The 16,698-nt window shown below is 44.7% G+C and overlaps 1 protein-coding gene across 4 annotated transcripts in view; it reads right to left on the bottom strand.

The window, feature by feature from the left end:
* Window positions 1–16,698, bottom strand: part of ptpn13 (protein tyrosine phosphatase non-receptor type 13) — a 34,090-nt gene that overhangs the window by 16,145 nt on the left and 1,247 nt on the right. For all 4 annotated transcript variants that reach the window (XM_078088064.1, XM_078088066.1, XM_078088065.1 and 1 more), the window contains exons 2-9: window positions 12,830–12,949; window positions 10,399–10,565; window positions 9,252–9,317; window positions 7,833–8,018; window positions 7,625–7,712; window positions 5,179–5,811; window positions 361–453; window positions 125–224 (exon numbers count right to left, since the gene is read on the bottom strand). In XM_078088064.1, the coding sequence (XP_077944190.1) occupies window positions 125–224; window positions 361–453; window positions 5,179–5,811; window positions 7,625–7,712; window positions 7,833–8,018; window positions 9,252–9,317; window positions 10,399–10,565; window positions 12,830–12,944 (1,448 nt within the window). In that variant the 5' untranslated portion in view covers window positions 12,945–12,949. The remainder of the gene's footprint in view (window positions 1–124; window positions 225–360; window positions 454–5,178; window positions 5,812–7,624; window positions 7,713–7,832; window positions 8,019–9,251; window positions 9,318–10,398; window positions 10,566–12,829; window positions 12,950–16,698) is intronic.

The raw sequence follows: 16,698 nt of genomic DNA on the forward strand, positions 1-16,698 counted from the left end.
AGCTCTTACAGCAGGTAAATGGAAAAACATTCATTTTGAGATTTTGGGCTAAAGCTGGCAGCTTAAACACAACAACAGCACCGTATTTGTTAAACTGCCTCCTGTATAGAAACCTGTGCGTTACCTGTGCCTGTTTGTGATGTGACTTGTCAATGACAGGCCATCATGTTCGGAGGAAAGTGCCAGCTGGGAGCCAAACCTCCTCACCTCGCCGGGTTTCTTGGCTGGAGGAGAGACGGCAGTATTAGCCGAGTACATACACACACAAACAGACACAAAGCAGCACATTTTTGATTTCACGTGTGTACACACATTGAACTTGTAACTCCATGAACATATATACACACACACATATTTTACCTTGTCTGTAGTCTAGATCAGAGGAGGTCACGGAGGGGCTTTCACTGGATGAACTGTAATCACTGTGGTACCTCTGCTGCATGTGAATTGGGTCTGAGGGAAGAGAGAGACCATGAGCCCATCTTAAACAAATAACATCATGAACCAGGCACCAACACAAGAGGATGTCTGCAAGAAGATGAAATGGTCAAACATGAACTTCATGCACATGAGACAATAAAAAATAAAAAAAAAGGTTACAGGGGCTTTGTAACACGTTTTATGAGGTTTAGCCAGCAGGTGTACTAAGAATTGGCTCTCCAAATCCTCCTGAGACCGATGACAACCATAAACTAGTAGACTGAGAGACAACAAGCAGGCATTACTCATGCTGTTGGTAAACACTCCTCACAAAAGGCGTCCTGTGCACGAGTGCATCCATGCATACCTCCTGTCAGGTCAGAGAGCTTTTAGATGAGGGTGTAATCTTTTGTCTTGCTTGAGTGGGTGAACCAAAGCAAGTACAGACCAGCTCACCACAATGATTTACTTTCCTCTGAGGTGAAGCAGGGAAACACCACAAACACATTCAAAACAGCATCTTGCTCGAATGGGTCATGTGTTTCTCTTCCTACAGCGCTTGGAAGAACTTGAAAGTCCTGCTTTTTGGTTTCAGCATGAGCAAATGGCATTCCCGTGTCACCGCTCACATATTTTAGTTGAGAAGTTTCACAGGAAAAAAATCTTTGTGATGATGCAAGCCTTAAATAAACTCCAATGCGGCCCAGCAGCAACTAAACCCACTATGAAAGAAAAGGCGCGGTCCAAATGGATTTCTATCTTCTGCTGAGCAGTGAGTCACGAGAGAACATCCGCATTAAAGAGGTAAACAGAGGAACAGTGTCTTCTGTGTCCGATGGTGATTCACCAACTAGAACTCAAAACACTAGATCACGTGCACTATGCTGGAAAGGGAAATATAAAGAGAAGAACTGATTTTATATTTCATTATTGTTATTGCTTATATAGACAACAAAACAGAAATGATTCCCGATCCATTACAAAACCAAACAAAGGCACATTAACGTTGCCGTTAAAAAGTCATTGAGAGTTCAAGGAAGCACAGTGTTCCGGATGTGGCAAACATTAAAAAGAATTGGTAAGAGAAAAAAAGAAATGAAGCTTCAAAGTTGAAGCTTTGTGTTGTGACCGTCTGACTGCTTTTTTTCCAAAAGTGGTCACTTTGTACTTATGAGTCAATAGAAGTGCCTGGCCTCTAATTTAACAGTTTAATGGTAATTATATTGCATTCTATTATGTTGCATAAGGAGCGAAAAATATTCATAAATGCAACCAAGCCACGATTAAATTATTATTCACCAGAATTAGCATATTTAGAGAAATTCCAACATTTTATCAACTGCCCCAAACAAACCACTGCAGCTCAAAGCAACTCGGGGAAAGAGAGACGAAGAGCCACATCTGGACGATAGTGAATGTTGTTCTCAGTGAGCAGGGAGGCAGAATGGTTTGATAATAGTTAGGTGCTACTCCTCAATGATGCTATGGTTTATTTTCCACGATATAGATATATATATTCTCTTCCACTTGACATACTTAATGCCAGAGGTCCATTTGTACTTTAATTTGCCAGCTTACTGCTACGTATTTTTCCCCATGTCAGGACTCACAAATCTTTAACTGGAATAGCATCATTTCCTGGAAACGACTAATGCAACCTGTGTTTATGCTTCTTGCTTCTCTCCACTTCCTTCACCCTATCCTCTTATTTCCTCTCCCACATCCCTGCTGCTCTTTTCCCCTCTTGCCGAGTCCCAGCAGAACAGACACTTTAGCATGGTGCGAGTACACAAACAGCTTCCATAGGCTCCGGCCTTTTCAGGGTTGTTCAAGCTGAGACGAGACACAAACTCAGACTGTGAGGTTACTCACAGTCGCACAGAGAAAAACAGAACTCCCTTTAAAGCATAGACTTAAATGGATAATAGCAGACAGAAACCCCCGCGGGTTAACATGACTGACTGACCTGTAAAGTGCATATAGTGCAGGAAAATAAGACAACCAGAAAGGAAAATGTGTCGATGCAGATCATTGTTATTCTGCCTGTGAACAGACATTCTGTTTAATGTGAGTCACACAGTTGATTAAGAGAGATCATAAAGAACGCCAATGGTCAAAAGTTATACCTAAACACTATAATAATAATGGTGCTTTGGTTTGCCTTCACCGAGCCCCTCCCTTTCCCCTGAGGCAGACGTGTTCTGCGCTGTTGTCCGGGCTCGACCCGATCCGGTCCAAAACCACATGATCTGCGCCAAGAGCCAGAATAGTCCAATAATGTGAGGAATTCCCTCATCGGCTTCGCGTGACAGCCTTTATGTCAGCGGGGACAGTTTTCTACCAGTTCAAACAACTTGGCACCAAAGTGGAAGGGGTGAGACATGAGGGACCAGGTATAAACATGCCCATGCACACACAGGCATGCACACACACACACACACACAAAGTTTAGTCATGTTCATGTAATACGTATTCAGTCAAACAGGATTTGCACACACACACGCAGACGGCAGAGAACCAGCGTGCAACTGGGTGAAACCTGAGAGCACTGACCACTGCTGCGCCATCACTTCCCTGCAGAAAAGAACAGAAAATAGTAAGAGCAAAAGAAAGAAGAGGAGGTCTCTGCCAAATAACCGATTCACAACGCCCTGCAAAGGGTCTGTGCTGCATTAGGCCTCATTCATACTATAGCGAAATAGCTCTGGGGGTTGGAATACAAAAATATGTTGGCTCCCTCTTCGAAGTCGACCTCAGTAGATTTTGATGGGAGTTTACATTCTTTTACATCAGCATGGTGTATTGTGATATCAATTAGAAGCTGTAGACACAGAAAATACAGATAAATAATCCTCTCAATTTCAACAGAGAGCGTGTGAGAAGAAACAATTGTCAGGGTCTACTTATAATTAAAGAGCTGTTGTTGCCACTCTGCCAGGCAGACAAGCTCTGCTGCTCTCTTCATGCCGTCAAGTGAAACAGAAAAGACCGAACACCTCTGCTCGGCAAAGAGCAAAGGGGAGGGAAGCGAAGATTGCAGGACTTGCTGGGGATGAAAGCCGCAGCTGAGGAGAAGAATGCTGCCGGTTGGTGGCTCGGCCAGTATTAAAAATAGCTGGCGGAGAAGCGGGGAGGCTAGAGGTTTGAAGGAGGACGGGAAACCAGCAGGAGGAGGGAAAGAGAAGAAGAGGTCGAAGACAGTGGTTTATTCTATGAAACCATTCATGCCTCTTGCTCCTTCAGCAGCCCAGATGGCCAGCACACCCGTACAGCCACCTGGGACTCAGGAAAAAAACAACAAGACTTTACCAAGAATTCGATAAGCTCCCGATGGAAACGAAAAGCTCTTCAACAATTATGTTGTGTGTGTGTGCGCTCGGTCCAAGCATGTGATCTGTAAATATCTTGCATGCATTTGTGTGCTTGCGTTTGTGTTTTTGAAGCCGCATGGTGCGGGTGGTGGCGCGGAGGGAAAGGGACTCGGCTGTACAGCATGTGTGACAGTTAGGACTGGAATTAAGCCGGCCTGTAATTACAATCAGCCATTTGGAAAGCGCTCCACAGCCGCCACCAACGAGCCCTCGTTGGAGCCAGCGCTCCGCTTCCATCCCACGCGGCCATCCCGGATGGACACGCAACCTGTAACTAGCACGCGTATCTGTCGGCCCACATCATCCCATCGCTGTCACTTTTTCTTCCCTTACATCAGCCCAGCTGAAAGCGGTCTCCATGCAGCCTTCCACCCAAGGGGGCGTAACCCTGTTTAATGGCCAAATTAATTCATTTTACCACCCTGTTTGACATTTACTTTGTATCTTAGTGACACAGCTGGGGCCTACAATGAATAAGCATTACTGAAGATTTTATTTATTGGCTCGATAGAGTAAAGCTGATACTGTTGCTGGGGGTTTACCCCATTTGTAACATATACAATTCATGTAGTTTAAATTAAAATGTTGATCAACCCACTTCATGTTCTGAGAAAGTACAGACACAAGCTCCAACCTGCAGGCAAAATCCTATTATCCTGCAATACGTATAACTGGGTGATTGTTGCCTGCAATCGCAATGAGGAAAAACAAGATGGCAGAGATAAAAGACTTGCATGGAGCTGTGGCTGCACAAACAGGCCTGAGCGGGATTTGTAGATTTAGCAAATTAGCTTGTCAAGATTTAATCTTTTAAACACCAAACACATAGAAAAAGTACACCAATGTGGATTGTTTATTGTTAAAGAACTCAAATTCTGCAAGTAAGGTATTAGTTCATACTACGTGTTGCGCGACCTCAGGGGGGATGTAAAGCGGTCCGTCACAGAGGGGGGGGGGATGAAGGAGATTTGAAAGGGTTTAAATAGGAGGAGAACAACGCGCACTTCAGACAGCTGCTCCTGGAAGCAATTCATCTTACCACCAATAAAAAAGGACTTGTTCATACTGCGCCTATTTTTTTTCCACCCACGCACACCTGGACGGTCACAGCGTGAAGTAGGCGTGAATCCCATATGGTCGTTTTCATTTAGTGATTAAAGAAATAAGCCCCTCCCTTCCCAAACTCAGATGTTTGCAAACTCTCCTAGGAGCACATCTGATGAAGCATACTGCCGCCTTGGGAAGCGAAACCATAAATTAGATTGATATGACACTTTAGATTCAAGCTGGAGGACTGAAATAGAAACTAAAGTGCACATTATTGTCAGTGTTGGGACTGAAAGCAACCGCTCCTCTTTACACTACTTTGATGTCGAAGGGTACTCACCATCCACTGCTTGCCGTAGCGCATGAAGCTTCCTCTGGCTCTCCTTTATCCGGTCGTAGGCGCCGGAGAGGCCCGAGCCCACCGACAGGGCCGAGTGGTGGTGAGGCTTCCGACTCTTCAGCCCACCGAACTCAGAGAAGTGAGAATCCCTCTCCCTGGACGCCCACAGTGGCGACTTGCGCCTGCCTATGGAGGTGGTACTTATGGCACTGTTGCCCCTCCGCGCATCCTCCAAGGCCCCAAAGCGAAGAGCGTCTGGGTCAATGCAAGCCAAGTCCACGGAGGACGCCCAGTTCTTCCTGGCCTGACTGCGGCCCACGTCCACCGCGTGGAACGGTAAAGATCTGCGGTCCAGTTCCACAGGTCGGCCCTTTTGCTGGGGGTGAAGGGGGTGCAGGTAGGGATAGGAGTGTTGGTGTTGGAGTGAGGGGGGCTTGGGGTAGTATTCCGTGGGGGATTCAGAGTGGGGTTGGTGTTCGGACTGGGAATACTGCAGGACCGCCCCCTCGTCCCCCTTCAACAGGTCTTGGATGGGAAGAGAGCCCATGGAGCGACTGAGGCCTCGATTGAGCGCCGTGGGCTCCTGACTCCTCGCTTTGTAGCGCTCCAGAACCCTGGGGGCGGCGCTCCTCCCTGAGAACGGAGACAGGCGACATTTTTATTACACCATGGATGGAAGCTCACACAATCACTCTGATCACAGCAGACCGAGGACGCGCTGCGGGCCTCTCAGGGCCCCTCTACCGGAGGGGGGAAAGGTGATTTAAGTTCTCCTCCCCTCCCAGCGTCATGCATTCCTGAACGCATGCATTCACTTCTTTAAATAGCCTTATGATGTAGAAGGAATGGATCCTACAAGCACTGCGAGCGATGCGCACACACCCTTATTCCACGATATTCTGCAAAGCGACCGCCAAGTCGCGCGGCTCGTTTGACCTGCTCTTTGTGCTGTTGGAATGAAACACTGACGTGTCATTTCCTGGATTTTTTTGCAACAACGAAACACGAATGGTTTCTGTCACGGGGTTGGAAATGCCATTGAGAGGAAATTAAGCTAATTAATTAGTATAGTAAACCTACAACACAAAGAAAGGCATAGAAAGAAAGGCAATGGATGCTTGACTTTGAGGGTTGCCAACTTTGGCATAAAGTCTGAAAGTTTTTTCAGTAGCCAAGTCTCCCAGCTGCTTAAAAACAAACAATCGAGCATACGGTACCACACTGGTGATGAGGTTTTATTTCTGGGACAGCCACCCTTGCCCATCACAGTGTCTTTCCTAAAACTAAAAAAAATGAACTTTAGCAACTTTTTATACGTTTTAAAAGTTCACTGTACACTGATGCCAGCTGACAGTTCTTCGTTCAAAGAGAAAACAAGAGTGTAAGCAGGAGCAAAAAAACAAGAGGCACGGATGCAGAAAGTTGCACAGAGGAAGCAGAGTCCTGTAAAAAGTCTGCATGCGGCGGTTTAATCTACAAAGCATACGCTTGATCTTAATAGGGAAAGACATCAAAGTGGGACAGGCTGTCTTCCATGAAGCACAGAGAACTAGACTGAGCAAAAACATTTTCCAAAAATATGGATGTTTTTCAGCAAATACCAGTGTGGTCGGCGTAGTCGTCATTTAAACTATAGCAACGAAGAAGTGACGACATTACGCATCCGAAACCAAAAGAAAGAGACAATGAGTAATTTCCCCTGGCAGCATGTTCAACTTGGAACTGCGGTCGTCAAGACGGGAGCTGCTCCTTGAGAAGCAAGGCTCTTAAGAACCGAGTAATACTCTTTGCATGTACTTTCCCTGGGGCTAGCTGGTGCTCTACTGGGGAAACAAAGCACTGATACAAACAGCAGACCAGCAGCTTCACTGGTGAGTCCGAAATATGCATCTGTAATCAATGCCATGCCGTGCTTACATAATCGGGACCGCTGCCATGTTTGTGCTGCGCTCTGCTTTCCGTGGCCTGGAAAAGGTCTCCCAGAAACCACTGGGAAGACTCTGTCATATTTTCCTGAATTTAATCTGATTCGAGGGCTGCAGCATGGTGTTGTTGCCCCATCTACTTTCGATTATTTTCCACAAAAGGAGTGTGTGAGTGATTAATAGCGTGACAACCAGAGACGGCATTTACATCCAATTCCCCCCACATCAAACGTACATTTACAGAACAGCAAAGGCACATAAACAGTATCCTCCACTACACTCAGCCATAACCTCAGTGAATCATTACAAGGAATTAATAATACATACTATTTCAACACATCTGGTGTCCTCGATCCAGACTGTGTGCCAGTCAGCTGAAGGACGCACAACTTAGATAAGTTAATGGGCACCAGACCTTTTATCACGAAGTGTTAGCACCCAAGAAATCTGAATCAGAGCGTAAGTAAAAAGAACTTTCTGCAAGAACAACACTGCATTCAATAAGTGTAAGCTCATCTTACCTGAAGGCAGGCCCTTGCCCCTCAGCCTCTCCCGGATCTCCTTACTTCGCTCTGGAAGAGACTCTCTATCGGTCAGCAGACCGTCCAGCTGAGAGAAAGACGGCGACGAGTGGAAGTAAGAAAAAACAAACAGCAGGCGTTAAAAGAGGAGAGCGGGGGGACCTCCGTGAATAAAAAAAACAAAAAAAAAACAACAACCTTTGCCTACCTGTGAAAGGCTGCCCAGCACCAACCGGACCAGTTTTCGGATATAGGAGAAGGGAGGGTCACCGCTGGAGTTCCGTATGTGTTTGCTGCAGATGTCCAGCACCGTGCGCAGCGACATTCGACTCAATGTAACATCATCACACATGTTGAGGAGCAGGCTGTTCAGGTGCTCCCCCAACTTCATAGGCTGCACAGCAAACAGAAGGAAGGCCATGAACACACAGATGGTGACAGGTTGGGGGGGGGGGGGGGGGGGGGGGGGCAGCAACGACGAGCACTTCCTACAGTGTCCCCTGAATCTCAGATCGCTATCATCGTGTGGACATCCATTGTGTTCACACGAGGAAGCAAACACAAGCCTGGCTTTAAATGTCCATCTACTAGATCCGTTTTTGGATTAACGGCCTAAACTAGAATCCGAATCATTGAGAGAAAAAAAGTTTTTTCTTCTAAATACTACCACGCTGCATTGGTTGATTTTGTTGAGTGTCTTGAATGAATTCATGTCAATACAAACAATGTAACAATTTCATCTGTATTCTCCTTACATTGATGGGTGGGAACAGCCCAATACCCACTTCCAGGACAATCAGCACATCATTTGGATAAATTTAGAAACAACCACATGCAGCATTTGGCTGCAAATTTCCCAGCTGTCATTAGCACCGCATTCACGGATGAGGCCAGAGCGGTTTGGTGGGGTGAATATGGATGGTGAGCTTGAGCTTAAGCCACGTTCTCTCTAAACTGTGGGCGGTACTTTCTTTTTACACCCAGCTGAGATATGAACACCTTGTGAGCCGGATCATACCAGGAAGTCTTGGCAGATTAGAACACATTCCAGTGTTTTTACAGCTCGCACCGATTATTGGCCACAGGAGCGATTTTGATACGGATCTCAAAGTTCCACTAACGAAGATAATTACAGTTACAATTACAGTGAACTGATGAGGCGTGATTAACCGTTTATCTCCTTTATATTAAAACCAACAAATATGATTAAAATTTGTATTATGTGACACCTCAGATCCCCGCATGGACCCTTTCCACCTTATCATTGTGCCGGTGTAGCAGCAATGTTTGAGGAACTCGATAAAAGTAGATTTAAGATACTTTTAAGATCTATCTTTACAAAAATGTAATTTTTACAACAACGTCAACTCTTAATGTTCTTTCAATGTGTGCTAGTTAAACAACTGATGTCCCGTCTCATAACTTCATTATTATTTTATTATTTGATGGCCAGTTGATTCATTAATGTTTTATATAACCCATGTAGACTGTTTTTTTTGTAAAGACAAAATGCTAAAATTATTAATTCAATTATTTAAATGTCATTAAAATTGTCTTTATTAACAAGTGTAAACATGTTCCTTTATATAGGAAAGAGGTCATAAATATATCCTAGATCCTTGTTTACCTGACTTTGGGGGATCTCATAGTCTGCCCCCCAGAACAGTGTCATCCCCAGAGAGTACATGTGCATCTGTGAAAACAAAACATCAGTCACATAAGCAGCTTCAATACTTATTTTTATCTTGGTATCATAAGAAAAGAAGAAACATTTAACTCAATATTCGTCTGCCTGTTTGGAAGACAGAGAGGTAGACTAAAGCTGGATTCTTTTTTATTTGGAAAAGAAAAAGACATGCCCGTTCCACTGAAGTCCAAAACATTTTTCCATTTTACTCCCCTTATTTCTCTTCGTTCATAGCTTGGGAGAGAAATCACTTCCCCCTGAATGTTGGGCTTGGTGGAGGAAAGAATAATTCAGAGATTGCCAAAGAATGCAACACAGCCTTCAAGGTCTTTCAGGCACGGAGCTCAAGAACAAACTCAGACCACACTCCCACTCCTAAAGAATGTGGGAATTAAAAAGCCACCCATCAAAAGCCACATCACCCGAAAAGAACCCGAAAGGAGAATTGTGGCACTTGCTGCTGTTTACCCACACTGATAGTGAGAGAAGCAGATTAGATTGTCAACACTGAAATAACTCAGCTGGGGAGACAGGACAAGCCTGGAAAACTAGCTCAGCACAAAAAGTGTGTTGAGGTCTGCAGGGACGTGCCGGGGACAGGAATCCAGTCATGCAAGATCTCAGCTCTACCCGAGTGGAGTGGGGAGTTTAAAGAAGTTGGGCATTGCAGGACAAATGGTTGCAGCTTCAGCTGGGAATTTGTGTTGTGTTAGCAAGGATGTGCTCATATTAAAACACCCAAGTCCCCCTGTCATAACACCCGTCATTTGCATAACACGTAAGCAAGCAAACGTGGATGTAAACAATGTTAGAAGTGAGGACGAAAATTCATTCATACACAGAATGACCAAAGAAGAGGCAACAGGGACCTTTAAGTCCCTCAATGATAACAGCAGAAGACTGGAATCAGGTTGTACACGTAATGCTTGGAATTAATGTAAAGTTAAAAGCAAAGTTGGCAACAGGATTTGAGTATTAACAAAATATTTGAAAACAGGTGATGAAGCTTACGTCAGTGAAGCATTACAAGTTGTAAACGAAACCAAACATATGGGTGTCAACCACTGGGTTATTTAAATGTTTATACCTTCTCTATGTCAGAGACGGAAGTTATGGAGGCCCCACCCAGGACCTCTGGGGCCGTAAAGGCTCTTAAATCCTGCTGGGTGACATACTCCTCCGTGAACGAGATGTTGCCAGAGGGCATGAGCAGGAGGGACCAGGGAGAGATGATGAAGCCCATTGCCGCAGGGTCTGGAGAGAGAAACACACATTTCAGCCCATGAAGAGGCATTCAGGAACAAAAACAAGCAAAATACAGACATTTGGGGTTTTCAATTATTTAAATTCCCAACCGTTTTCTCTCACTCTCACACGAATACTAGCGTCACATTTTATGAAGTATTTAATAAGACTGTAGACATCTCCAACAACAGTGGATGTTTCTCGCTTCGGCATTTCAGGAAACTTGAGATGATGGAAGTAAACAAAAAACACATGCTGCTTTCTCAGCCTGCGAGAAAATAACTTGAGGCATGTGGCTGTAGAGCGTAATTCTCTTTTCCTACTAAGCCACAGCCTGGAGATGGCTGGAGATCGTTTTAAAAATATACCAAAGGAATGTTTGAGCGCCGCAAAAAAAAAAAAAAAAAAATCATTTTCTTTAACTCTGAGAGAAGCAGAAAGGCGAACAGAGGAACTGGATTTGAGGCAGCAAATATCTGCTTTTAAAAGCTGGAATTTACTAAGTAAATACAGGTTTCCTGTTTAAAACCTGTGTGACAGTTAGAAGAGCGGACTCAAAGAGGTGACTGGATTACTAGGTGTATCCATCACACAACTCTCGCTCGGGAGAAGCAATAATAGAGCGGAGCAGAAGTGCACGAGTCAGCCCGAGCTAATCGGTTTCTGATTGATGGCACACAAACCAACAGGCTCAGTAAGCCGCTGAGATCAGCAGAAACGATGGTAACTGTGGGTTCTAACAGATTGAAAGACGTTCTAAAACATGACTCGGTTATGCACCATTTAATCCTTATATATTAACGTTGCCGGTTGCCGAGCATTGAACGCCGCAGCAAACATGCCAGTAAAGTGACGGGCTCCCAGATGTGGAGCAGAGGTTCCGACCCAAGGGGGCCGGTTGAGAGACAAACCGCAAAAACAGCACTCGCCCATTTCCATTTGATTCAAAATATGTAAGGAACGACTCCTGGGACTCAGCGGAAATATTCACATGTCGCCTGTTCAAACAAAATCCTGGTTATCCAAACAAAAAAAGGAACTAACCGCAACTGTTTGCATACAGGAAACAAAACAGTTTGATAACGCGAGTCCATTCACAATGTCTGAAGCGCCGGCCCACTTCACACCGCAGCTCGGACTGATAGAAACAGACCAACACTGCCAACATTTCGTCCGCTTTCGCCAAACAAAGCTTCTTCCGTTACTAAGAGTTTACAGGGACATCTAGGAGGTGATAATGGCTGCAGTTATTGATCCGCTCCAGTGGTTAACATACTTCTTTACATAGCTCAGTGAGTCTATAATAGCTGGTTCGGACATCTGCTCTTCCAATTGGCAGTCTAAAACTGTACACATAAGAGGCCACAATTTACTCAGTATAGCTACACAACTGTCGGGCAAAAGCAGACGGATGTCTCAACAACCACAATCTCTGCAGCACATCTAAACATTTGGGAAGATAATTCCCGAGCCAGGTATTCAGCCTTGCATTTCGTCCTTAAATTTATCTCAGAAGCACAGTCACCTGCTGGAAACGTGACCTCAGCATTAAAGGCATATTTAAAAAAAAAAAATGGCCCACGCAGATGATGCCAATACACTATGCCAGGATTGTCTCTGCGAGGAGAAAATAGTCAGCAAACATTGGACGCTGAGGGCAAGCTGGTTTGTGCACACTGGACAATCCTGGCTACTAATTTCCAACCGTTGGGATGACACAACCATTGACCACATATCAGGTGCATTGGAAATTTCACATGAGACCACGCATGCCCAAACTTTTTAACAACAAAAGAGTATTGCTGACTCACATCCTTTCCAGCGTCCCCTGAGCTGAGCTCACCTCACTGCTGAAGTTTAATTTAGTTACAGAGAATTTGGCAGCCTTATCGCTCTTTGGCTTCGAGGCCGATCACACTTACAGGCACAAATGACTCATAAAATGGAAACTTAACTGAGCCGTAAATAACTTTGTCATGCTGACAATGAAATGCACTGCTTGAATGTTGTGTTTTGGGACATTTTGAGGCAGAATGAAATGTATGATTACATTTTTTATGTATGAAGTGATGGCAGGTCATCGTTCCCATGGAGAAAACCAAAAAACAAGTAATAATTTAGTAGACGGATTTCGAGAGGAGGCTGTTCGAAAAAAAAGGACAGGGAGGACATCACAACATTTGCAAGACAAAGCAACGTGAACTCGGTTTTGTGTGAATGTAAAACCGTTTCTCGGAAACACGCTCTGCACGCTTGATCCCGCGTATCGGTACCTTTGTGAAAGAGCTCTTGGAGGCTCTCTGCACTCTGGCTGAGCACTGCCCAGACCTCCTCCTCCTGCAGCGGACCTCCTCGGACCTCCAAGGCCTCCGCCAAAGACACGTGCATCTTCCCTGCGTGGAGAGGAGAAAGAGGACACAGAGGTGACAGAGGGAAATCATACTCTGCACATCACATCTCAGGTGCTCATCAGAACATTGACCATCTCAGGCGTTTTATATCAAGACAAAGCGCTGTACCGGGAACATGCTGTCAGCAAGCAAAACTGATTCACAAATGCCCAACTGAAAATACTCATTTGAGAAAAAAATCGGAACTTTCTGGCCCAAACTCGCCATTTGCCAATAACTCTTAGCAAGCGGTCGGCGTGGACATTACTCTCACGCTCATGTCCTTGGGCAAACTCCCACGTCTCATCAACCTCAGAGAGCCGCGCAGGCACATGATGTGCCGACAGACACGCACACCCTGCTTAACTCGGGTTACACTCTGGAGAGCAGCGGTTTATTATTCGGGAGCTTTAACCAGCTGATGAGAGTCAAGACAGAAGCTCCCAGCTGAAGAGGACACAAAACTAAAACGCAGCTCTTTAGTAGCTTGGTAGTTTACGTTATCTGACGGCCAGCAGTGACGGGGCACATTCCGGTGTAGTTCTTGGTGTAGAACGAGTGAATTTATCATCACACAACAATATCTGGAGGAGTTGCCATTGATTCAGATCGCGCACAAGCTACAACACGACAAAACCTACGGCCCGAAACTTTGAGCCCATGTGACACACAGACTGGTTGTGCAAAAGAAATGATGTGGAAATCAAAAATTGGAAAATGATTCCTTCATTATAGATTTATATTTTTACAGTTGGAAACTAACAACAATCTCTTACACAAGGCGGAGGATAAACAGAATTGTATAAGCTTAAAAATAACTCGTATAATGAGTAACTTTCCCTTGAGAAGCAAGTTTACGTGCCTTCACCAGTTAACAAAGAAAGACCTGTGTTTCCTGAAAACTGAAGCTCGGATCGATTGAGCGGATATAGAAAGTAGTTTCGACCATAATCTACATTCTTCCCAGCACTAAATAGGACGCACTCATGCTTAGTTGTGCTTCCACGGGCTAACCAGTCTGTCGCCATCGCTTCAGTCTTCTTTGAAATTGCCCAAGTCAAACCTGAAAGGATCGTCCTCTTGAATTACAGTACCTTTGAACACACCTTCTTATTCAATTGAATGAGAGGATGTTTCCAGACGTTTGACTGGTACTCTATACATGACACAGTGTATGTCATAATGTTGGCAACCTGTTGTGAGTCTTAATATCTTCCCTCCGATTTCACTCCTTCCCAATGAACTAAACCTCAAAGACTTTACAATGCAGTGTGCAGTTTTTAAAAGTCCCAAAACCAAACCACAAAATGTAACATTGACAAAAAGCTGTGGCTCGATATTCTGATGTTTTCAACTTTTGCAGACTATTTTTAACTTGTTCCACATAAATTTGAGCAAAGCCACATTAAGCACAGAACAGGCTATATATGGGATCACTAGAGACATACATAAAAAAACAAATGAAAACAGGAAATTAGGCATAATTCTAATGGTAATGGTTATCAAAGTACAAGACCACATTCCGTCAACGTTCATTTTTCTAAAGTCCCACTGTCCAAAAAACCCAATAACAACTCATTTCTTGAAGTACAGCTAAAACACAAAGCGTGGCGGATGGCTTTTGGCTCTTAACTGCACTTTACTTTTGGGGGTTAGAACCACACCTGTGGCCCGAAGAGGACCATGTTAATGATATTTAACATTTATTTAAGCTAAACCTCCATCACAGGGACAATTCAAACCAGCCGTGGCGCCAGTAAACCCACAGAGCTTGTTGGACGATTGAAAACGTCGTCCCACACCACTTTACCAACAACGTAAACATCCACGTAACTTCCTGAAGCTGACAGTCAAATTCACGCAATGATTGGACCAGTCAGTCGATTTCCAATACAGCATCCACAGTACTAAACTGTGACGATCGATCCACATTGCTAGTTTGTCTCAAAAGGACCCAAATTTGAGCACATGCCTCATCCATAAACTCAATTCACCTAAACTGGGTCAGCGTTCCTCATTAGCGTTGGCCTTTATTTCTGAAAGCAATATGTGGCACAAAACCCTTTCTATGCATCAGAGTTTGGAGAGGAGAGTCAATGAGAACGCAATTTCACAGGCCTAAATGTTTATACATGCAGGAATGCAGGTTAGCCGCTCTAGTCGACGGGGGGCGCGGAGGCTGAGGAGCACCGGGTTACTACCATCTTGCTCATTACCCATGAGAATGGGCCGAGCGGGTGCTGCAGAGGCCGATTGTTTCGCAGCCCTTGTTATTCCAACAGAGACCTTCAGTGGAATGTTTTTTATCCGCGCCGAGGCCACTGCACAAGCCAGCTCCTCTCGTATTGGACCGTGGTCCTGCTCATTATTGAGGGGGGCTTGGGAGGCGGAGGCCCAAAACAGCGAGGGCAAACAGCCCTCCCAACTTCAGCTCATTCTTTTTTTTTCTTTTCAAACAAACAGAGGGGATGTTTGTTCCCAGGTATTCCCATGTATTCCCACACCAAAGCTAGAAAGAAAACCCTAAACGAGGCTCAGCGTGGTGCTGCTGTTAAGTGTTGCAAAAGCCTTGGCCAAAGTCACAAGGACTTTCAAAGAAAATAATCCTGGAAACGTGATAGTGCGCTTTACTCTGCACTTTTCCTTTCCTCCCACCTTCCTGTCTGTGACAACTACAACTCATGAAATGGATTTAAAAACAATCCCCTGAAAAATTACACTTTAGTTGAGGGACCAACACCAAAATGTTGCAGATAATGTCAGGTCTGCTGTCAGTGCTTATCCCTCCACATTTGCCAGGAACAAAAAGATCATAAATAATATTTACGTCTTTCTCTTTTTGTTGATCCTAAATCTTCAATTTCGAGGCAATGGCACATAAAAACGCCGGATTCCACTTTGATTTCCAAAAGCATAACTCATTACACAAAATATGGGAAGGAATTTGTTCATATCCTCCAAACATCAGAAGTGTGGTCTCAGCTGGCAAACACATTTGGAAGAGAAGTCAACGAGAAGCGCATTGGAGGTGAAAATCTTCCTGGAATCATTCATGCCAGGAAATTTCAACGACAAACTCTGAGTGAACTCTCTTTCCAGAATCATGCTGTATTATGCAGCACACCATTCAAATTCAAACATGCACTTGGTTTAGAAGACCTGGATCACAACATCTTTTGACCAAGACTGATGATGTAAGGACTGATGTTTTCAAAATGTGTACAGCAAACTAAAACCAGCTGCCATCTGCTATCAGAATGACAAACTGAAGGTTTACAAATTTAATGTTCTCTTGATGTAGTCTTCCTTACTAAAAAACGAAGAATGAAGTAGAGAATCAGTTTGGGTCATTAGTCAATTAGCCCAAATGATCTTAAAATGGGCTTAAGGCAGGGTTGCTGATGGACACCGATCGTTTAACCAGGTAGGCTGGTACCTTCCGTTTATGGACTGGTTTCCCTCGCCAACGAAAGCCACCCAGTGGTTTTTTTCCCCATTTTTCAGCTCGGCCAGGGTCAGGACCAACCAGAGAGAAAGCCATGACTATTCCATGACCATCTGCCCAGCTCCGGGCCAACGGCCCCCACATCTCATTTTGGGCTCGACCTCATCCGCCCAATTTCTGTTAATCACAGGGTTGCTATGAGTACCGTGACATGCAGAGCACGGTTGTGCAAAACCTCATTCCACACAGCGCCCCCCCCTTCTTCTTCCATCCCACACACAACTCACTGACTATTTTTCCCCCATTT

Source organism: Gasterosteus aculeatus, chromosome 14 (assembly GCF_964276395.1).
Source record: "Gasterosteus aculeatus chromosome 14, fGasAcu3.hap1.1, whole genome shotgun sequence".
In the NCBI taxonomy this organism is placed as follows: domain Eukaryota; kingdom Metazoa; phylum Chordata; class Actinopteri; order Perciformes; family Gasterosteidae; genus Gasterosteus; species Gasterosteus aculeatus.